This window comes from Mastomys coucha, unplaced genomic scaffold (genome assembly GCF_008632895.1).
Source record: "Mastomys coucha isolate ucsf_1 unplaced genomic scaffold, UCSF_Mcou_1 pScaffold15, whole genome shotgun sequence".
In the NCBI taxonomy this organism is placed as follows: domain Eukaryota; kingdom Metazoa; phylum Chordata; class Mammalia; order Rodentia; family Muridae; genus Mastomys; species Mastomys coucha.
The window spans coordinates 48,689,721-48,714,408 of NW_022196897.1; the positions used below are offsets into that span (position 1 = coordinate 48,689,721).

The 24,688-nt window shown below is 34.6% G+C and overlaps 1 protein-coding gene across 1 annotated transcript in view; it reads left to right on the forward strand.

Moving 5' to 3' along the window:
* Positions 1-24,688, forward strand: part of Psmd14 (proteasome 26S subunit, non-ATPase 14) — a 94,197-nt gene that overhangs the window by 49,396 nt on the left and 20,113 nt on the right. Inside the window, exons 4-8 of the mRNA XM_031370394.1 lie at positions 4,670-4,741; positions 4,984-5,103; positions 7,775-7,845; positions 8,780-8,930; positions 20,639-20,746. Coding sequence (XP_031226254.1) covers positions 4,670-4,741; positions 4,984-5,103; positions 7,775-7,845; positions 8,780-8,930; positions 20,639-20,746 — 522 coding nt within the window. The remainder of the gene's footprint in view (positions 1-4,669; positions 4,742-4,983; positions 5,104-7,774; positions 7,846-8,779; positions 8,931-20,638; positions 20,747-24,688) is intronic.

The window sequence follows — 24,688 nt, forward strand, 5'->3', positions numbered from 1 at the left end:
AGCTTCTATAGTCTTTGCCTATGTTTCTGCTAAGAGCTTAGTAATTTTTAAAATTTATTAGTGAATTTTGACATAAATGAGGCAACTAAATTTTCAGAGTATTTTGTTTTTTAGTATTCAGAAATTTTATATTATGTTTTAAATTGTATATTCTTTTCTTGATTCAGTTTGTTTTGTGCTTGTCATATGTTTCCTATTCCCTGATCACATAGACGTTAGTTATTAGAAAAGTTTTTGCCATGCTTTGATTTTCTTTTTTAGTGTAACTCTTTAAGCTTCCTGGTTAATGCTATAACATGATATAGAGAAGCAAATGTAGTTTGAAGTGCTTCCATTTTTTAAGCAGGATAAGAAGATACACTATATTCAGTTCTATGGTGACAACTTGGAAAGCTAGTGAAATGCAATGCCTACAATAGTATAGCAGTCTGGGTTCAAGATAGAGAGAAACTGAACTTATCAGTACACTGATGAAAAATGTTACAGCAGTTAGCTCTGAAACATGCTTTAGAGTCAAATGTATTAATAGTGAATGCTTTGATTTTTAAATGCTAGGTAATATTAATGTATACACACAGCAGGATATAAAATGGAAAGCCTTGTAATTTCAGATTATTCTATAAATTCTTCATAATCATATCAAAACCTAATAAAGTTAACAGAAAAGAGGAATGGCCGAATGTCACTTTTGTTCTGAAAAACAAACTGTAAATACAGACTCACTTGATTTGAGAAGTACAGAGAAGATCTAGCAGTGTTAAGTGTTCCTCTGTTCAACCTAGCAGCACTGTGGCCTCTACAGAAACATTCAGGCCCAAATTGTGCATCCCAGACCCAACATTCAAAATGTTTTGAAGTCAAAATGCTTTAGTTCAAAAAAATTTCCAATTTGTAGCCATTTGGATTTTTTGGATTGTGGGTGCTTAACTGTTTTAGACTGCAAATGTTCTGAAATGTGAAACATGTCTGGTCCTAATCATTCAATAAACTCATCTTTTTTGTTGTTGACTAACTTTCTTAGTGTTTGCATTATTACTTTTAAGCTACATATGTATGAATTTCTACTTTAAATCCACTTGGAGTTTGCTCATCATTGATTTGTCAATAAACAGTTTTATTTCATCTTACTTTACATCATTTAGTATTTTAAATTTTTTCTTGTATTTAGATTGTGTGCATGTGTATTAAAGACCTAAAATTGGGTGGCTGTAGATGAAATATTTTTATTGTCCAATATACTGACCCTTGCAGTTCTCTAACAATCCTGTTCTTAAAAACAGAAATACCTGACTCCCTATGATGAGTCCGTTGGCCTTGAACCCACAGGCTTCCTTCCCATAGCAGCCTTGAGCAAGCCTGGAATGCACCTCTGCACCTGGGCTTTCTATTGCTTTACTGTCAGCCAGTCTCTGTCCTTTTGTCCCCAAGTGACTTGGTAAAATATACACTGTGGTTTCATTTTTAAGCACTTAACTTAAAGTTTAAAGATCTTTCAGATTTTTATTTTTGGAATGATCACCAATGACCTCCATTTGTAAGAGAGAATGTTGTATTCTGTGTCACTGTTAGGAACCTTACAATAATGTTATTTTGTCCTTGTTTTTTATTATGTAACTTTAATTCTTTAAATCTTGTCTCTTCTCCAGTGCTACATTACAAAGAAAATCATATTCTTACTTACAGAAAGATTTTCCAAAATGTTGCTTGTTACTCCAATTTTTAGACAAATTATTGAATTATGAACCCTTATGTTGGTCCTCAGAACTATTTACCAAAAGACACTAGTTGTAGACTGTCTATAATGCCACATTTTTTCCCTCTTGAGGGCTAGGCAGGTCATCTTTGTTGTTAAGCTGTTTGTAAGTTTTTACATTTCTCTCTGAACTCAGTTTGCAGGGTCTTTAATGAGGTCTTTTCTTTATTGTATATTTTAGTCTTATTCAGAACAGGTGAGTGTGTAGAAATACTGAAGTACTCACTGCTCTCAAGGCCTTTGTATATATCCCAGTTTTTCCTCCTTCTGCTTCTTTCTGTCTCTGTAAATTTAACTTACCAACCCCTCTTTACTTCTAGCTAGCACCCACGACAGGATTTTTAGTCTCTCACTCACATAGTCAAGAGATAGATGGGCCACACCTGAGCAGTCAGGAGGCTGAAAGTTTTGAAACAGACCTGAATCACTTAGCAAGAACTTGAGGGGTGGGGCAGAGTCAGGAGAGGTAGAGAGAGGAGAGAGCAGAACAGTACTACTCATCACTGGCTGTTGTCCTGTAGACAGCATTCATACCAAAAGGAGTGAGGGTGTTAGTTTTTCCTAACGCAGGGCTTTCTGTAGTATGATTTCGAACCCTGAGAAAATAGATTATAAGAAAAGCTAAGATCTCTCTCCATTTGCATATGCTTGCTCCCTCACACAAATAACTGTTGGAAATTTTCCTTTTTAGTTCTACTAGCTTTCAGTACCTTCTTTATTTATTTTTTTTTTCCAGCAAGTATTACTGAGTTCTTGCTATGTGCTTTGCTAAGTACTGATTATATATAACACCCAACAAAGGCAGGGTTTTCTTTCATTGATGACTAAAAAAAGTTTCTGGACTTTATCAGTGATATATTTAAGGTAAAAATATGGTCTTTTTAAAAATAATTATTTCCTGGCAAATTGAAAAAGGCTATCAGATGACGCACACAATTTTTAAAGTTATCTTTAATTTTTTCTTTAAAATTTTTATTAAAGATTTATTTATTTTTATTTTACGTATAGAGGGTTTGCCTTCTTGTATGTGTGTGTACCACATATGTATAATGCCTTTGGGGGTCAGAAGGGGGTGTTTCATCCCCAGAAACTTGAGCTACAAATAGTTGTGGGCTGGCATTCGAGCTTGGGTCCTATGAAAGAGCAGCCAGAGCTCTTAACAACCGAACCATCTTTCCAGCTCCATTTCTTAATCTTCCTTACGTTTCTTAGCTAGGGGAACAAAGGTTATTAAAACTTCTATAGCTTCATCAAAAAGCACTTGAGCTTGTCACTAAGTCTTCAATTTGAAAGTATATTGGAAAGAAACGGTGAAACTGCATTCAGTGATAAGTGAAGTATTTGCACTTGGGAACTGGCTATGCTTTAATGCTTCCAATGACTACTGTAAGATTTTTAATAGCCCCAAAGGTGACAGATTTAGTGTATAAATAGAAATACATGTAGATTGTTAGTGGAGTATGAGTAAACTTAATTTCAACAAGTAAAAGCAAGTACGAGTGAATGGTTAACATATTTGACATGGTATAGAGAAGTAAAACCAGTCAGAGCAGTCAGAAACATTGGACAGAGCTCTGGAATCCCGAGGAAAAGGGTTAGGAGGGATTGTAGGAGCCAGCGGGGTGGGTCAAGGACACCACAACAGGGCCCACAGAACCAACTAGTGGGGCTCATAGGGGCTCACAGAGACTGAAAGGAATCACGGAGTCTGTATTGGTCTGACCTATGCCCTATGCATATATGTTATGGTTGTGTAGCTTGGTGTTCTTGTGCAACTCTTAGCAGTGGGAACAGAGGCTGTCTCTGACTCTTTTGCCTGCTATTGAAATCCTTTTCCTCCTACTAGGTTGCCTTGTCCAGCTTTGATTTAAGAGTTTGTGCCTAGTCATGCTATCTTTGGTTGAAAACCCTGAGAGACCTGCTCTTTTCTGAAGGGAAACAGGAGGAGTCGACCTAGGTGCAGGGGGGGACTGGGAGGAGATGGGGGAGGGGAAACTGTAGTTGGGATAAAATATATGAGAGGAAAAGAAATAAAAAGAAATAAAAAGAAACTAAGTTCCAGACTGCCCAGTATTAAAAAAAAAAAAAAGAAAAGAAAAAAATTGAAATGATATATAGTGCTTGGCATGGAATTGTACTTACTGGCTGCTGGGTGAGGTTACCTAGAGGGTAAAGACCACAAGTTGCCCAGTGCAGCTCACTGTGACAATCAGTAGAGATGTGTTTCTTTTTGTGAATAAATAGCATCTTTTAGTTGTCTCATCTAATCTGTAATAGCATTAAAGGCAGTGGTCAGTCACAAGAAGTATTTTTATGCCTACCCGACCTTAGCTAGTTTGTTCACACCTGAGGTGGTTGTGCTAAATTTGTGTTGTGTGGGGAAGGCAACAACTTCATTAGGCAAGTGCAGAGAGTATGTTGTTCACAGCTCTCTCACCTAGGGATTAGAAGTCTTCATCCACCTTCCCTCCCACTGTATCTATGAGCCTGCAGAGTGATCCCATTCCCTAATCTGCATTCTGGCTGTAGTTAAAGCTGAAGCAGCTCTGAGGATCTGCTGTTTGTTGATCCTTCAGTTTATCAAGCTAGTCCAATAGCAGGTGGCATTCAGAGAATATTGTATTGTGGTACAATGTTAACTAATATTACAGTAATTGCCAGTAATTATTTTGTAGCCAAGGTAGATGAACACTGTGGAAGTAAGTTTTATGCCCACTGAAAAGTTGTCAGGATACTGTGTTTTAACTGTTGCTTTCATGCTTGATATTTGTAAACATTTCATGATTTATATTGTAATTGGATAAAAATTGATGTTTTTTCCTGAAGCTTTCATAATAATCAAGTTTATTTTACATGTAAGTTTAATTTTAACTCCAATATTCTGTGTATTATAGTAATTGATGGACTTGTTTCTAGGGCCCACCTACAGATGCTCCTGCCGTGGACACAGCAGAACAAGTTTATATCTCTTCTTTGGCGTTGCTAAAGGTAAGGAAGGGATAGAGTTGCTTGCCCCAGAGCTTCCTTTGCATTCACTTTTTTACTTTGGTATGTTTGTCACCTTATTCTCTCAGGCATAAGGATTACCTATGTATTAGTTAGGGTATGTCTATAAAATAAGCTTTTATTCCCACAGAATTAAAATAAGTTATTTGGCAGCATGGGTGTGTGTGTGTGTGTCAAGATTTCAAATAAATGTACTTTGTGTCCATATATCTTCTTCTTTACAGATGTTAAAACATGGCCGTGCTGGAGTTCCTATGGAAGTTATGGGTCTAATGCTTGGCGAATTTGTTGATGATTACACCGTCAGAGTGATTGATGTGTTTGCTATGCCACAGTCAGGAACTGTGAGTATTACTTATTTTGGCTGCTGCATATCTTTTTCTTTTCTCTTTCTTTTTCTTTCTCTTTTCCTTTTTATTAATTCAAAATATTTTTCGTCTTATGTTTTTTTTCTTTGCTTTAGGAAGCAGTAGTCATAAGATTAGTAGCACAAATTTTACATTTTATTGAATTAAATCATTAGTTCTTTAAATGCACCATGAACTCTTATAAACTGAATGATGGTAGTACTAAATTACTTACTGGATTTAAAAATTAGTTGCTATAAAAGTAGGGTGTTACATTAATTACTCTGAACATTTGATGAAAGTTTTTAGAAGCTGTATAAAATTTGAATACATGTGAAATTAGTCCTCCTGTAGATTACTATTGTTTTAAAGTCTGTGTGCTATATAAGATAGTGAATAACATTCCGTTGTTAAGTATTGAAATGTAGACTTGTGAAAGCAATTTTGTAGTGGTAATTTTGCTTTGCCTTTTATTTATGTCAGTAGATTTTTATAAATGCAGTGCATTGGTACTTTTTTGTTTGGATTTTTTTTTTAAATTTATTTTATGTATATCAGTACACTGTCTCTGTCTTCAGACGCACCAGAAGAGGGCATTGGATCCCATTACAGATGGTTGTGAGCCACCATGTGGTTGCTGGGAATTGAACTCAGGACATCTGGAAGAGCTGTCAGTGCTCTTAACCCCTGAGCCATCCCTCCAGTCCTGTTTTTTGTTTGTTTGTTTGTTTGTTTTTTGTTTTTTGTTTTTTGTGGTTGTTGTTTTTTCAGTTGTTTGTTTGTGATAAAGGGGTCTTAGCATATAGCCCTTGCTGGCCTGGAATTTTCTATGTAGAGTAGGCTGCCCTCTAACTGACAGAGATCTTCCTGCCTCTGTATTGGAATGCTGGGATTAAAGGTGTGTGCTATGGTGTCCTGCCGGAGTTAAAGAAAATGCGAAAAACCATTATTAAAAGCCAGTACAGTAGCTTATGCCTTGACTCATAGAGAGGTAGAGAAAGGAGATGAGGAGTTCAAGGCCTTCCTTGCCCTTGAAGCCATTTGGCCTCACATTGAAACACCAACTCAAACCAAAAATTGTCAGCATTAATTCTACTTACTTTTCAAAACATGATATCTACCATTCGTGTGCATTTTTTTGTGTTTCTCTGATGTTTTTGTCCTTTACTGTACCAGTATTCTTATTAAGGCTGACGAGGCTTAAAGGTAAAGCTGCTTGCTCTGCTTAAAGGCCCTTACTATGAGCTTGCTTTGATAAGGTACATATGAAGGAGCAAATTATAAACATTTAAGTGATGCCATTGTATGTGTATACATATATCTACATGTATGTATATATATGTACGTACGTACATACATACATATATACACACACAAGAAACAAGTGTTTTATGCATAGAGGCTGCTATAGTAAGCAGCATATTTGTAAATACAAAACAATAGGACAATTTCCACAACTTCTAGATGAGAGAAGTTTTTGTTTTGTCTTTCTGAATATCCATTATGCTTTTTGTTCATATGCATATGTAAACACTATGTTAATCACAAATTTATATTTAGATTTAAATCTTAGTCTGCTATTATATCTTCTTTTTCTATCAGAATATATAAATATATACAAATTAATTTATTTATGTTATAGGTAGTCCCTATGTAGGAAGTTAAGATAATAAGTGATTCTTACACATTATTACTACCCCTCCATGTAAATGCTTGCTTGATGGTGTGAGATAGGCTATTTTGATTCTTATATTCACTCTGCGTAGTAGAATCTGCATGGTCATCCCCTCTACTTTCTCCCTCTCTTCCTTCTCCCTGCACCCTCCCCCTCCTCCACTCCTCTTCATTTTCTCTCTTCACCTTCTCTCTAAGGAAAACAAAACCCCAAAAAGATATTCTTAGCTCAGCAACAGAGCACATCTCCTTACTTTCCAAGGATGCCCTCTTTGGAGTCCAGTGTGCTGTTGGCTTTGGTGGGAAGGAAATGTTTTTGTTAAATGTTTATATTTCCTTCTGCTTGCTTAATTAGAGTAGGCTAGATTCCTGTTGTTGGAAGAAAGCCTTGTAGGAGGTGAATGACACTGACCTGTAATAGGTCATCCTTCATATTAACATTTTATTAACATAAATCCTTCTTATTCTGTTTGTTAAAATCATATTTTTTACTAAATTAGCAAATTAATGCAATATTTAAGAGAATTGATTATGTAGTCTGTGTCTGGTAGTGAGTTTTTGTGATTGCTGTTTTATGAGGCAATATATGATTATTCTTCAAATTATTTATATTATTAAAAAATTAATATTGTACAATAACTGAAGAGTTATAGTTCCTATCCTGTTGTAGAATGGTATTAGGAGGTATGCTTACCATAGGTAGGTATAACTAAAAAAAAAATCATAGTTTGTCAGTTATTTGGTACTTCTTATAAATATAAGCAACAACCATAAACTTTTAACACCCCGAATGTTGTCTCAATCATTAGCTAACAGCACTTTGGTACTTGACAGTTTTAGAAGTCAGTGATTTGAGTAGCTATTAAATATATGTATCAAAACCTATAAAATTATAATACAAAACTGGGAGTAGGGGTTTTTTTTGTTCATTTACAGTATATTTTCTTTTCTAATTTTACTCAAGAGAAAATTTTTTTTCTTTTTTCTAATATAGGGTGTCAGTGTAGAAGCAGTTGATCCAGTGTTCCAAGCCAAAATGTTGGATATGCTGAAACAAACAGGAAGGTGGGTTTTTTTGTTTTGTTTTGTTTTTTAATGAATGAGAAATATTTTTGAGAATGTACCTTAAAGTTAATAGCATTTATAAACATCATTCCTAGGGGATGAATCAGTATAGTTGATCTGCCTGTGTGATGATGCCTCTTGACATCCTGAATGGAAGTCTACCAATCAGAAGACTGCTTTGTATTAAGAGTCTCAGCTGTCATGTCATGGCTTAGGCTATACTGTTCCTCTGTTTAGCATCTAGAATTATGTTCTGTTCACTTGTAAACAACACACCTGGTGTGTTCTGTGTATTTGAGAATTGCAGCCAGATGTTGTTCTGAGTAAATATGTGTAGATAAGAGTTTTAAAGACAGTAATCCAAGGGTTTTCCACTTCAAGCTAAGTCTCCCAATAGTTGTAATTCTCTTGCTCAGATTCTTCTACTGTGGAAGAAACTTCAAAATTAATGTTAGCAAAAGGCTCAGCAGCTGAGCAGAACAGTGCAAATTGGTTTTTGACTGAGTTCCTAGTTCTACTGCTGGTTTAATTGATATTTAATCCTTTCACAACAGTGGATCCTGGTGTCCATTGTTAAAAAATGTACTCTGTGCCTGGAAAATCCAGCTCCCAGAGCTAAGGAGTTAAAGAGTAGATATTTACTTGAATGCTGAAAGGGTAAAAACTGGCTCTGAGAAAGTGTGGTAACAAGGTGAAAAACTGAAAGCCTTACCTACCACTGCTAATGTGCATCTCTTAATGATAGCCCTCCTTTGTCACACTTACTCATTTCCATGTTTGCTGTAGAGTATGGTGTCCGCTTTCAGAGTTTCTAATGGTGCTTTTTCACACCTGTGTGCTTTCATCTTTTCTTAATTTATACCCTGTTAGTGTGTTGTTTCTCTCCTCTCATCATGCATTGCTGTGTTCTGAGTCTGAGTGCCCTTTGTTTCAGGCCCGAGATGGTTGTTGGTTGGTATCACAGTCACCCTGGCTTTGGCTGTTGGCTTTCTGGTGTGGATATCAACACTCAGCAGAGCTTTGAAGCCTTGTCGGAGAGAGCTGTGGCAGTGGTTGTGGATCCCATTCAGAGTGTAAAGGGAAAGGTAGAGTCAGTTCTAACTTCATTGCTGTCTACTGCCACTTCATACACATGCATGTAATAAAAATCTTTATTTGAAAATGGTCTTAACTAAACACACACACACAGGAGAATGCTTTTTATTGAACTCATTCAAGACCTTAAATGTATGTCTTGGTATTAGCAATTTAAAAAAATTATGTAAGGGTTTTATTCTTAATTTACAATCATGAATGAATGTTTATCCTTAATTTTTAAAAATGTCATTAATTTGAATGTTAAATCCTACTAAAAGCCTGCTTCATACATTCTACTAATATTTAATAAAAAGCATATCTTAAAAATGTTATTTTAAAGGGTTTTGTTTTTCAGACATTATGCAGAATATATTCTAGATATTCTAAATATTTTAGACAATGAAAACTTGTCCCAAAGACTTGGTAATCAACCATTCATGTATTTGGAGTGAGGACCCAGATGAATGATTAAATATGCTGACTGATTCTAAAAAGAGGTTAGCTTGCAGAGCACGTTGGGTTATATTGTCCTTTGTTGAAATCTCTTTTGTTCTTGTTTAGTTCTCTCTCTCTTTTTTTGTTCGTTCTTTCATTCTTTCTTTCCCCTTTTTTATTTCTTTCTTTCTAGCCCCATATGCCATTTTCCTATTTCCTGCCTCATGACAGCAGGGTGCAGCTCTATTATCACCTTCACAGAGCTGTCTGCAAATGTGAGAGGCAATTCGATTTTGCTCAACCACAGGGAGAGTGGATTAGAAAAACTACAGAACATAGAGAAATTGGCTAGGTGGTTACTGCTTTAAAACACTGCTGAGGTGTCTTGTTTGAGCATGTACTTCCATTGTAGTGCAGAATAATTGTTAAGTAAAATCACAATACACTTATGGAATCCTTTTTATGCAGGTTTTACAAATAATTTTTAAAACACTTATAAATAAATATTAGCTTGATGTCTCTCAGACCTGGAGTTTATAGTGATGTGGATTACATTTACATCTATGCAGCAGCTGAAGCAAACTAAATGTGATTGTTAAAACACGGATGCTTTGTGTTACAAATTTGAAATGGAATGTTTTCTGATACCATATTATTATGATGTATAAAAATTGAGGTCTTATTTAAAACTTGATCCTGTGAGATGTAATGTATCTTTACAAAGGCAGAAACTGTCCCCCAAACAATAATAGTACCAACTGATATACTAGGCAATTTAAGGAAACTTGAAATGCTTGCTGTGTCCCTGTGTTTCAGTTTATTTACCCTTTATTTTACTAAGTAAGTTGTGACTTAATACAGATGAAGAAATTGAAAGTCCTTATTGTTTGCTTACCAGATTTAAAGTACAATGTAATTTTCTGATGTTTAAGGTATTGTTTCAGTAACATAATTTAATAATAATTATTGTTCTAGAAATAAAAAAAACTTGTGAAGCTCCCACCACAGTAATTTACAAGCAGTATTTATAGCTTATCTCTGAAGTATAATTCTAGAGAGCAGTTGTAGCTTCTAAACTTGCATTGAAGTATTGTGTAGTATCGAATTTCCATTAGTTCTTATTAGTTGTAATTCATATTAAAAATGGAAATAACATTTAAAACCATACTTATAGCAAAGGACTTGACTATTGTGTAATTTTTTAAAAAATATGTAAAATTACTTTGTGAAATCATATGTATTATTACCTAGCTTTATTAAGTCATAAGTATTGTTGAATTTTTAAAATGTAATTATGTATGGTCAGTGATCCTTACTGCCTGTTATACTCCAATTCATACAGTTATGTTATTTGCACTGTATGAACACGGCTTTGTCAGTATATAGTCCATATGTATGGCATTTGAGTTTGGTTGTGCTTTATTAGTTTTTAAATGTCAAGAGTTTTTGACACTGCAGATCAACTAAATGCTAATAAATCCATGATGGGGTATTTTATTTAAATTATGAAATTTAACAATATAATTTATATAAAATAAAGAATTCCATGGTACTTTTCCTTCCCGGTATGTGATTTGTCAAAACTGTCAAAATATTTAATAAATCTGTGATTAGATCAAGAGTTAAAATGACAGTCTATATGTAAATAGCTAAAGTTGAAACTCTGTCATACTTTTAAAACCTCTCTCCTATATATTTTTATTTTTATAAGTTCCAATATTACCTATGTTTTTTACAATTTAGACAAGTATGGATTCTTTCTTCATCATCTTAATTCATTCCCAGTAGGCTCAGTTTTCATTTAGGGTGACTTGAGTGTATTATAAATTGAGTAATATCTAAGTATTAAAGTAATAACCATTTGTACTTAGTCCTAGAGATAGGCACCACCACTGTTATTGTTGTTATTATTACTGGTACAATAAACAGAAACCCAACTCTATAAATTATACAGAGCTTAAGCTTTTTTACTTGCTCTTGAATACTACATTTTATAGGTCCTTTGTAACTACAGTAACTCAGGAATGGGATGTGAGCACTAGAAGTCATTGCACAGCCTTTTAAGTTCATGTGACAAGGTTATTACGCTGTTCAGTTTCCTGTAGCCTAAGTCAGAGGAGAGGACTTCAGTTTTTCTCTAATTTTAAACAATAGTTCATATTATTTAAATAGATGTTACATGTGAATTTTTTTTCATGTGGTAGGAGTTATATTAACTTTAAAATGTTAGGTAAGTTTATTCCCTTGGACTTTGGTGACATCCCTAGCACCAAACAAGACCACCATAATAATAAAATATATCTGATAAAGAATCCATGTTATATGCTGAATTATATAGCATAAATACTTTTAAATAGTAGAAGAGAAAATTCTACCATTTAAATTGTGGAGAGTAAACTCATAGAGTAAACTCAGTGAGCTCTTGAGTTCACCTATTTAATGACATAGTTTCAAGATTCTGCTCTAGTTTTCAGTTTATTTGTAAAGTACACATACCTAAATATTTTAAACTCAGAACCTCAAATGGCACAGTGGTAACTTCTTGCCTAATTTGCCACCCTACGTCAGAACTTGATCAGCACAGTAGCTTTACAAGTTGATTCGCCCTATAACACTGCTACACTTCTTTTCTATATGGGGTTATGTTGAGTAACATCTGAAAACTACTGCACAATGTGGTCTTAAACTTATTCTTTAAAAAATATTAGATTTAGAGAATTAATTTTTCTTTACTAGGTTGCTTTTAGTGAATGTGTAGATGCTGTCTACTAACTCTACCCAGTCATGGTGCCTGTTTTCTGTTGAAAACGTACAGAAACTAATGACCACATAATCTAAACTGTGGCTGGGTTTTTCTGAATCATGTTTATTTAACCTGATAAGAAATATACAACAAGCTTTGAAATGGAATCTGATTATTGACCAGAATCCCATATTTGCCGATCTATAGTGAAGTCTACATTGGTAGAGTACATTCTTACTGCAGACTAAGTTAGAAAGCCCTGAGAGGAGCAGGGTAAGCTGTGGCTCCGCTTACAGGCTGGACAGCATCAGGAAAGAAACCCTGCCATGTAGGAAGCATATAGGAGGAACCCTGCACTGGGTGCTTCTGGGCTACTTTCATTCTTTCACAGATACTAGAATTTAAAAGAGGAGATCTTTCACCAAACATGGAACACTGGAAAGAAATACAAATATAGGAAAAAGTGAATTAGAAAATGAATATTTCTAAGGGCTTTCCTGTTTTGTTTTGTTTTGTTCACATATTTAGGAGTTAGAAAAATGTAATTTTCACATGTTAATTTTAAAATTGTGGTAGTTTCTAAGTTAAATAACAGCTCTGTTTTTTCTTATTAAAAATCATATATATAAATTATGTAAAGAGACATCATTAAACAGTGAAGAGCAACATGACCTTAAACCAGTTACCTAATTTTTGGTAAGGCTTCATTTTATTATCTGTAAAACAGGAACTCTATATCCATTTTGTAGTATTTTGAATATATTAGGGTGATACAGACATTGACTAGAGAGTATGTGTCACATAGACATAGTGATATTGATGTGCATGTCTCTTAGTTGCCATGTAATAAATGGTATTTTATTAGTGTGGAAAGTAAGAACTAGCTTTTTACAAAAAATATAGAATATTAATATCTCGGAAAGGGGATATATTTTGCTGGAACTTTGACCTATGGACTTGGACAGTTTGATGTTTTATGACACTTAGATATGAGAATACCTATCAGATTCTTACAGGTATTGATATGCTACATTTATATAGATAATATAATTATACATTTCCAACTAGGACTTTAATGGCAATTTTAAATTTAAAATACTGGAGGAATGTTATATAGAGGTAAAATTTATTTTAATCTAAAGCTTGCATGTTAATGCACACTGAGCTAATTAATGTTACTTTAGTACTTGCTATTTGTTTTCAGTGGTGTGATTATGTTTAAAAATAATTTGAATGCAGCAACTGTATTGATTTAGGAAAAATGCAGTTTAAGACAATGTCCTATTACCTATAAGAATATTATAGACTTTTGGCATACTGGATGCTTTTACTTCCATAGTCATCTAATTATCTAGCCATTCACCTGTGCTGATGAGCACTCTGTGCCAGGTATGCACTGGAGATACAGAAAAGAGGAAGCTCTGCTCTCACCCTTAGTGGCAGTTTGTTAGTTTTGTGTGGGTAAACAGCGGGTTTAATTAAGAATCTTTCCTGCAGCATCACATGTTAATTTTGAAGAACATATTGATTTGACATTAGCTCTTAAGGAGGTCTTTCCGAACCTAAGCCTTAGTTTTGAGAGGTTTAATGTGTTTCTATAATTTTCTAAAGAGTAGAATTGATCATAGCAAATTTCTTCAAAGAAATCAGGTATTATTAGACTATTAGCAGGGAAACATGTTTACAGCCATATTTTACATTACAACTGGACTTATTGTATAGTTTTTATTCTAAATGTCCTGTGAAACTTCCAGTTCAATCTGCCTCTAGGTGTGATAAATGCATGGAAACCAAGCAGTAGTACAGAAGTGAGAATATAAAATCGAGATAGCTTTCTGTCTATTCATAAAATAGTATACAAACATACTTTCTTAGAATTTTTCATTTTGTCCTGTATTTGTTTTATACCATTTTGATGGGCTTATTGTTATACTATAACTACTGTTATGGCGGAGTTGCTGTCTATTATTAAGTGAGCCATGAACCCTGCTTTTGAGTAAGTGAAATTTAATGTTTTCTAGCTTCTGTGTTAATGCAGTTATGATATCACATAGCTTGCTAATAACTAGTATACTAGCTTTAGCATCCATATAGGCACAAATCATACTTCTGTCTCTTATACATTGTAGTATATCATTTACTTTAAGTTATATAAGTCTTAGTTTCTTCATTTATAAACTGATGCATTTTGGGTTATTATCATTTACAGCTTGCTTCTTGATAATTTAAATGGTTTACAAAGATAATTTCTACCTATTGATAATCAAATTTTAAGACTGTTGTTACATGTATGAATTTAGTTGATGGTTTTCATGCTATATGCATTTGCCTTTTTAATAATGGGTAGTTTGAAGGACATAATTTGATTTTCTTTAAAGATGATGGCATAGTACAATACATGTACATAGATACCTTATTTGCCCATTGCTATGCTAACACCATTAAACCTTAGTCTTTAGTATCTAGGAATTTTTCATCATTTATTTTATATGAGCCCATTAGTAGGAACATTACTTTTATTATCACAGTTTGATTTAGAACAGGATCTAAAATCACTTGTTCATTTTGCGTAGGCTGACTGTAGCCACCAGAGACAATTGGCACTCCTAAGCTGGTATCAGACCAGCAACCTATAGGTGTTGGGCTCTTGAAGCTCATTAGAAGTCCCCTAAGGAGTTCAATATTAAGTGTGCTATTTGTCACCTGTGCGCTGAGAAACATCTATCATTCATGAATAAAGATTCTAGACATTAGCCTGTGTGTGTGTGTGTGTGTAAAACAAAGAAAAGGGCCATAGATTTTTAAGAAAGCAAAGACTCAAAAGACTGAGGGGGGTGCATTGGAGAGTTTGGTGGGAGGAAAGGGGAGGGGGGGCTGTAATTTCCTTTCTTTTCCCCCATGTATCAAGTGTCTCAGGATAGCAAATTTATAATTATGATTTGATTTTTAGGGTAACTTTTCACAGTGTTTACCCTCACAGTGCTGCTCTTTGTTAACTGTGTCAAGTTGGGTGCTATACAGATCATAAACCAAAATGCGATTACGTACATGACAGACTTATTTGGAGAAAATACCCATAATGGATAAAGGCTTGAATGTGGTTCTGAGTAGGGAGGACCTGGCCATAGGTTTATAGAGAGTAGTTGAATTACAGTTACTTTTCAAAGGTGTCTTTATTTTGGCAGAGATGGCTAAATTCTTGTTCCATGGTTGTGTTTAGTCATTGGCTGAGAGCAACCCTGGGGATATATTGCCTGGTGTGACTGCCCAATGGATTAAAAGGTGCAGCAGCTGGAGTTTAGAAGTCAGCTGTGCTGTCCACAGCAGGTTCTATTAGAAAGAGAGAGAGATCTAAAGGGAACAGCTCTGTGGCTACCACAGTTAACAAGAACAGTAATGACAAGCACACATGTATTATTTAATCTTATCACCAGCTCTGTGAAGTATCATTCATGAGCAAACAAAGAGATTGAGCCATTAAGTAACTTGTCTTAGGTCACTTGGCTAGCAGGTAATAGACCTAGAATTTTAACTTGTAGAGGAGACTGATTCACAGGTAGACACAAATTCCTATACTATGCTGACTATATGCAAACACTAGAAAGTTGTGCTCAAATTTCCTTCTATGATTTAAGTAAATTCTTTTCACAATGTTTTATGAATCTAGAAATGTCTAATTACCTTTGCATTACTAGTTTCTAAAAATCGATTTGTTTTCATTAAGGGATATATGTTCAAAACTTGTGGATTTACTTTGAATTTTGATACATGTCTTCACTTGCCAGGAAAATACATCATGCTAGATCTGTCCCATCCCTCTTCTTCCCAGTATATTGAAATTGTACTACAGATCTGTAGCTACAGTAAGCAATTCTCTGAGGATGAAGAAAGAAACTGTACATTCACATAGGAATTTCTTTTCCAGAGCTAAAATTGACATTTTATAAATAATTTCCGTGTTGCAAACTTGAGACCAAGAAATCACAGCAATTCAGTGATATGCATTTGGCATGACTCAGTTTTAGTTCTTAGTGCTTTTCATTGGAAATGGCATAAAAAGTAAGATATCTTTGAATTTTTTATGTTGTGGGCTTACCAGAGATGGAAAATGTTTTTATCTTATAGACGCATGGCAGTGCATAGTAGCAGAAGTAACGAAATGGTCACAAACCCCCACAGTATTCCCCAGGTCACATTCATTCTTAATTTTTAAAGAATCTCGAAACAAACTAAGCAGTTGATAACCAGCCATTTCCAGGCAACAGTGTTTGCTGTGGCTCTACTGTTCTTCCCGTGCTTCTCATTTCATACTGGTTTAGAGATGGATTCTGTATGCCAGTTGGTTTACATGCTTTTAAGTATGGAACTTAGCTGTTAACTGTGTTTTCTTTTTCTTTTTTAAGTATTTAGCATTGCTTTGGTCAATCTTTTCCTTCCTTCCTTCCTTCCTTCCTTTCCTTCCTTCCTTCCTTCCTTTTTCCTTCCTTCCCTCCCTCTCTCCCTCTCTCCTTTCTTGTTTTTCTTTCTTACTAACTTAGGTGTTAGGGTGACGTATATAGTTATAAAAGATTCTAAATATTTACATCTTCCTACCCCTTTGAGCTCAGGAAAATGACTGTCGTAAGTGTTTTAACATCAGTTCTTCCTTTTGTTGTGTTTGGAAACACTTGCAGTGCTCATTGACTTCAATGGAAGTGCAGTTGGAAATGCCCCTAGAAGCCACTGTGAGAGGAGGAGGAAAATAACAGTAACCTCTGCTGGAAGTATATATGCAATAAAATACCCTTTCATTAAATTATATTGAGTGTTGCTTTTTTTTTTTTAAATGCAACCAGGGTTGCAGATAGATGCTTTAGAAATTTAGTCCGCTAAATGACCTAGAGAAACATGGATTAAAAAACAGCGTATTGAATGAACTGATACACCACACACACACACACACACACACACACACACACGTACACACACACACACACACACACAATCATAGAAGAAGTCAAGAATATGGATTAAACTGAATCTGAAAATAATTACAGATTAAATCCTAAGCCAGAATCATCAATAAACAGAAATGATAGGTCCTTGACCCTTGGGTGTGCTTAGAATAAATATGAAACTCAGTATTGTTTTCAGAACTATTTTGCTTTTGTAAGCTGAGACAGATGTACAAGAAAGATGCAGTTTTTATTTTGTATTGGCAGCTTCCAAATATTTAGTATCTATTTCCAAGAGTTGCAATTAGTAAAGCAACCATGGTACTGAAGTCTGCACATCCCACAGCTAATTATATTTGCAAGGTCAGAGTGAATACATATTTTCAGAAAAATAAAGGGTTATATAAATATGTGTCTTCTACTTGGCTGTTATATCACAGTTTGTTGATCTGGAGTATAATGTGTACAATTCACAAATTTGTCTGATAACAGAAAGTGGTGTGTGATTGTGTTTATTTTACTAACCAGTATATTCACAGCAATCACTTCCAAATATCTCTCCAGTAAAGATGTGTTAATTACAAAACAGACAAGGTCTTCTATTATATTAAAGCTACTAACAAGAAGACAGCAGGAATCACACATGTAAATAGCATCATCAACCCCTATTTTAGTCCTCTGTTTTGATCTGTGAGTTGCGCATAGACCAAAGGTGCTATTAAAGACTGAGTGTATGAAATAGGCAGCATTATATGAACAAAATTTATTCAACAAGAAAACAGACCTTTAACATGAATTTAACAAGCATGAGAAATTATAAACTATCATATGCTGCAGATTCATGCAGTGATAATAAACAAAAAAAGGAAAGTAAGAGGTTTCCCTAAGCTAGCCAAACTGCTAATGGTTTTGTTATAAGCTGTCTACTGTTGCGCTGACCTCTGAAAAGTCTCAAGGCACTTGTACCAGAAAAAATTAACTGGTCAGGCTGGTAAATAGAGATCCAGTGGGGTTTAGGGCTTTGATAGAGATAGGAATTTTTTATTTTTCTTCTTTCAGTGTGGAGGTTATTGTTGCTATAAGGAGGTGATTTTGATGTAGTCTTTATTTTTTCTTATTTCTTTTGGTTAAAATTTGAAGTTCACAAGACAAACTAGTTTCTTGTATACATATTTCAAAGTAAACCATAAAAAAGGCAGAGTGCTTTAAGAATGTATTATTCTTTCTTCTTCCCTCTCCAGTGCCTTAGTTCTTGAAGGTTCTTTGTTTAGTATGTTGCATTTTGATTTATTTTCCTAACAATGAGTGACTACTTGCTGTCATTCTGTTACATCATTTTGTAAATACACAAACATGGAGAAACGCCCTGAGCTTAAGCACACCTCCAAGTTCTCACTAGGGCTTTTCTTGAGTCTTACTGTGGCATAATTAACACCTTCTTCAGCCATTGCTCATTAGTGTACTGGACATTAATGAGTCTATTTTGATAGGTTGTCCTAAAGGAGAAATCTACTTATTCTCACAGTAGAGAAGGCAATTATAAAATTGTACAGAAATTAAAATGTAGACTATATTGCCATATTTACTTTTTATTGCATGTTAAATCTAATTTTGGTCTGCAGGTTTTTGAACATGTTAGTTTCCTTCAGACAGTTGCTATAGTGATGGCAGAAAATTCCTTTAATTTTAGTGTAATCATTTCTACTGCTGCTCAAGAACTATCAATCTGAGCATGTCATCTCATCTGGGTCATAATTTACTAGTTGAACAACATATTAAATTCTTAAAGCTTTGTTGTAAAGTACTCATTCTCTCTCTCTCTCTTTTTTTTTTTTTTAATTTCAGGTTTAAAAAAATAGGTCATTCTATCCACTTAACTGTGACCTAATTGGCATTTTCATTATTTTATGGTGCTTACACTATTCCATAGAGATGACAATTTTTTTTCATGAAAATTGCTGTCTAATGTTTTAATTTGAAGACAGTTGGCATAAAAATGTATGTAAGCATTTCATTGGGATATAATATGAAATTTTCATAATTTACAATTTTTTTCCTGGAAATGATTTTTACTGAACTCAAAGGACGGAATCATAAAGCAGTTGACAAAAACAATGATATGCTGTCCTATATTTACAATTAGTAGTTAAAAGTAATTGTTTAGGGCTCTGATTAAATACTTGGCTTTGGAGGAAAAGACATTTTGGAAAAAGTTCAGGCTGCAGAATTAAAAGCAAAATTAAAACTTGACTATTAATATCATTAGGACAACAGGAGTGTACAGAGACCTTAGACTATCTAATGCTTTGGTGTAATTTTTTCACCAAATGTTGTAAGATGTTTTAAAAACATCTTGTAATGTTTACTGTAACTATTACCTTTAGACTCTTCATAGAGTGTAAATAACACTTCTTTGAGACAGGGTCTCACATGCTATCTCTGGCTGACCTCAAACTCTCAGAGATCTGCCTGTGTCTGCCTTCTCAGGAATGCTGGGATTAAAGGTGTGAATGCTGGGATTATAGGTTTGCACCACTAGGCTGGGCTAAAAAGCCCTTAAAATAGATTTTTAGAATTGTATTTCACTTAGCTTAACTTGAAAATAATAGTTTTTAATATTTTAGTGTATTAACATAACAGTTGTATAACTGAAACCAAATCCTGATAATAGTAGCTTTGAAAACACTGATAGTCTTAGTTGTTAATACTTTGAAGCCGAATCAAAAAGTGCTATATTGTTATTTCCAAGATTGTCTTGGAATGGTGGTCTGTCTTAGTATCACATGGTTTTACCTAAAACGTCACATTTTTAAAGCTTTGTGTTCTTTCAAATTTGAATGATGTGCATGTCAGCAATAAGAGTGGAAAATAGCTGACTCTTATTAACCTCTTAATATGAAAGAGCTAAATAAGGTGATATAGGTTATGAAGGAATTTGAATCTTTAATAGATAAAAAGAATTTTTTCTATGAACTTGTAACCTATTGTTTCTAACTGAGAGCATGAGTGACCTTGGTTTTCTTATATTGTACCTCCTATCCTTGACAGTGGCTTGGATGTTTAAAGCCATCAGACAAGGTATAAAGTATTTCAGAGTCAGACGAAGCAAAGGGTATCTGACTAGTAGAGAATACATGGGCAAGTGACGTGCTGGCTGTAATTTTGTTGTCATTTCAAGTACAGTGATGGCGTAACTGATGTGACAGGACTGGGTCTTAGATGTAGTCCCTTAGCTTGTGCTCACTTTCAGTTTTAGTTTCCCCATCATTCATTTTGACTAGGAAAACTTTAGGTAACAAATAAGCACAGCAATGAAGGTTATTTGCTATATGCTTAGTAATGACATATTTTTAATAATAAAGATGCTAAGGCAATATTTTACTGCTTCATGAAAATCATAATAATTGGTGTCACCTTACATTACAAGATAGAGGGTAGTATACTGATGGCACTATCAGCAGGAGGCTCTTTTTATTAATATTATAATTAAATGATTTTTTGGAAATAGGCCAGAAACAGATGCAAGTTGATCTTGCCTTGTCCACTGTTGCTTGGCACCATCACTTGTTTTATAAAGGAACTGACTTGACACCTTGTTTTACAGGTTGTTATTGATGCCTTCAGACTGATCAATGCTAATATGATGGTCTTAGGACACGAACCAAGACAAACGACTTCAAATCTGGGCCACTTAAACAAGCCATCTATCCAGGTAATGATATTTGATAATGTGTTAAAAGGCTGTTTTGGTATTTAAATGTGCTGTCATCATTTTAATATCTAATTCCTAATCGTTTTAATTTTCTTAAAAGCAGTCTTTTTTCTTTTTTTTTCTTAATGTTTTAAAAGAAAACACCAGCTCCTTTTGAGGCTATAAGTTTGAACCAAGCCTATGAATCAGAGCAAAACTCCTATGTGTGTATGTATGAATATATGTCTGTATCAAGAAAAGATGGGAATACTATTGCAAAAAGTTACATTTGTCTCATATGAGACAATTTTTAGTAGAGTTTTAAATTGTTATCATGGGAGTATAAGACAGCTTCTCTTGATCGTATCTTCTGTGTACTTAGCATCTATGAGGACCAATAACCGTTCCAGGTGGAGCAGTTAGCTAACCTGGATGGGATTCTCAACAGTCTTCAGAGCAGTACAGAGGCAGGTGGAAAAAGCCGTGCTTTAAGGGGGCCAGAAACAGCTCTTAGGTAGCATTTAATTCTTTCTACCTTTTTTGTTTTATTCCCACCTTTGGTTAAAATCCTCTAAAACACATAAACATTATTTTTGATAAATTTATATTTTGTTATTTATAGATATCGCCCACTGTTACTGTGGTTTTTTGGTATTCAGACACTTAGTACCCCTTTGAGTGATAGTGTTTTCTTTGTTCCCTTCATGTGCCTCCTTGTTTGAATACAAGTCTTTATTGTCTGTAGGAAATTATGTTAAATGTGTTTTTAAGTGCACAGTCTGTGTGTCTGTGTAGGTAATTATTTCTCTAAAGATTAATTAATAGGACAAAAATACCATGTTTGATTAAATAGGACACTCAGGACAAAGACATTATAGTAGCTACTGCTATTCCCCTTCTGAAACGTTGTTTTGCCTTAAGGTCTTTGTCTTTGGGGAATTGTGGCATTGACAGTTCACCATGGTCCAGCCTTGGTTATACTTGATAACTTTGTAGTTTTAGGCAGTTTTGCTGTTAGTATTCATTCTAGTTCTTCATCATAGTGAAATGTTTTGTCTCAGAAAAATGAAGTATGTTGCTTTTGAAATATTTTTTTTTTAACAAGGTAGGGCGAAACTATGGAGAATAATGAGTATGAAATAAGCTACCCGAGATTTTGATTGGGCACAGACAAGCCCATACTTGTATGTTCCAAGAGAATATATTATTGGGTCTGTTTAGCCCGTGATAATGACCTTTCTCATACACCCCCATAGCATCATCCTGCTTCATTATTTTCTACAAAAGGTTAAGTAGCATCTCACAATCTAGAGTCATTGTGATTACTACTACATGGTATATCTCTGCCAGAAGTTTTTACTAATTGCAAGTCAGCAGCCACCTGTTGCATATTTCCTTTTTTAAATTAAAACATTGCCTTTTAACTTAAGACAAAATCGATATTGAAATCTGTTTCTTCTGCACTAATCCACTTGGTAGTGTTTAATCCTACTTTCTATCTTTAATTAAAAATGGACTCTTTGAAACAGCTTTCCAGCTTAAGTTAAATGACTTTTATACAAAAACTAACATGGCATTGTTTTTCCTATTATTTTGTTTGTCTTGTCTCCCAATTAGAATCTGTAAATATATTTATTTCATAGTTTATGTAGTGTCCATTGGAATGACATCTATCTGGGTGCTTTATAATTTTAAGACAATTTCAACACTAAAGTTCACAAATGGGATCAAGCTAAAAAGAGACACACCTTAAAACTCTTACATTTTGTAAGACAGGCTAGATGGTAACTCCATAATAGAATTTGAAGGTATGTATGTCAGATTTTTAAGTTGTTGATTAGAAACCTTTCAGAAATACCATGCCTTTTATTTTGAAGGAAAGTTGGTTGATGTTAAGAGAACTTGTTCCCAAGACAGTGTAGAAGTAAGTGGTAGGAATTTGACCACAGACATCAGCATACATTCTGGAAGTCATTGGTGATTTTCTAGCACTGCTTTCTCTGTTGTACTTAATGACAGTTGAAAATGTTATGATCACATTGTAAACTATTTAGCAGTCATGGGAAAGTTTAAGTGGAATATACAAGTTCTCCATTTAATAAGTACATGTTTTAGAACTTGTACTTACATATTTATTCCAACACATTGGATTTGATCATCTCTAGGTAGCACAATAATGGGACTTTCCCCCGTGTTTTCTTTATCCATATTGGCACATGCCTATAATCCTAGCACACAGGTAGATCTCTGTGAGTTCCAGGCCAGCCTTGTCTACAGAGTGAGTCCTAGGACAACCAGGGCTATACAGAGAAACTGTATCTCAAACAAAACCCAGAGAACCAAAAAACAAACTTTTGGCAGTAAACCAGAATACTTAAAATATACTATTTTATGTGATTTTTTTTAATGCATTTTATGTTTGAGTGTTTTGCCTGTGTGGGTGTGTGTGTGTACCATGTATGTGTTTGATGCCCTTGGAACTTGGAAGAGGGAATCAGATCCCTAGAACTAGAGTTCTCGATGGCTGCAAGCCTGCAGGTGAGTGCTAGGAATTGAACCAAGTCCTCTGCAAAAGCAACAAGCTCTTCTAACCTGAGTCACTTCTCCAGCCCAAGAAAATACTACTTCTCTGTGTTCATGGCAGTGTTGAAGTAGTTAACAATAAACTCTTTTCACTCTTAGAGAAACCACTATTTTAAGTATAATTCCTAAAACAGTGCCACTTGCTTCTAGTATAATACACAAAACTATATTATTTTGTACCTGGAACATTTGACCATCAGTGTTTAGAAATGTCAGTATTTATTTTAGTGATTAATTTTTTTAAACTATTTCATTAAAGACTTGTTAGTTTTTTGATATTTTGGCTCCTTAAAAGTTGCAATTAATTTTGAAGTTGTTATCCTGTGTACATTTAGTAAACAGTGGTACTCAGTACATGCACCAGGCTTTGAATCTCCAAGTGTAGCCCTGAGCATGCTTGCACTGTGCATCAGAGTTAAAAGTATTTGAAAACATTACTTTCAAGAATTATAAGATGCAGAGTTGTAAAACAGCAGCAGTGAAACAGTCATAGGTGTTTTCTAGAAGAGGCAGCTGAAACCCAGAAAACTGAGCTGTTTAAATTACTCTTGACATATGCAAGACCTGGTAGACCTTTCCATTCTTTTATATTATAGTTGGAAATTTCATACAATTTTGGCATGATTCATATGTTACCTGTGTGATGCTTTGGTTTGTTTTGAGACAGAGTCTCACTCTGTGTCTAAGTTGACCTCCACATAGTCCAGGCTGGCCTCAAACCCAGAATTCTGCTTTAACCTCCTGAGTGCTGGGATACAAGTATGTAATATGTATAATGCCCAGCAAACTGACTTATAAAACCTCTGCTGTATCCACAGCACATAATGTACAAAGATTTAACCACATGTAGACTGGACCTATATCAGTGGTTTTCAACCTTGGGGTCTCTTATCCCTTTAGGGGTCAAATAACCCTTTCACTGAGGTCACCTAAGACCATCCGGAAAAAACGTTTCTGTTTTTTTCTGATTCAAAACAGTAGCGAATTACAGTTATGAATCAGCAACAGAAATAATTGTATGGTTGCGAGGCGGGTGTCACCACAACAGGAAGAACTGTATTAAAGGGTCATAACATTAGGAAGGTTGAAAACCGTTGATCTATGAAGTCCTCCTGTGTGAGGTCAGAAAGCTTCTGGTCAGTTTGTTTCAGTAGGTAAATAAAGTTGTAAGATTATTGACTACTGTTTTATCATATACTTGCTAATCTTTCATGGTGCTTGTGTTAAGTTTTATTTCATTTATCAGAGTAATATAATTGAAAAGCAGATAGTGCCACCAAACACTAGGTTGATTATTTCATTGGCACTGGTGATTAATGTTTGAAATGAAGGCCTGTCTGTGGATTCAGTGACTGGCCTCTGGTTTTATTGGTTGTAACC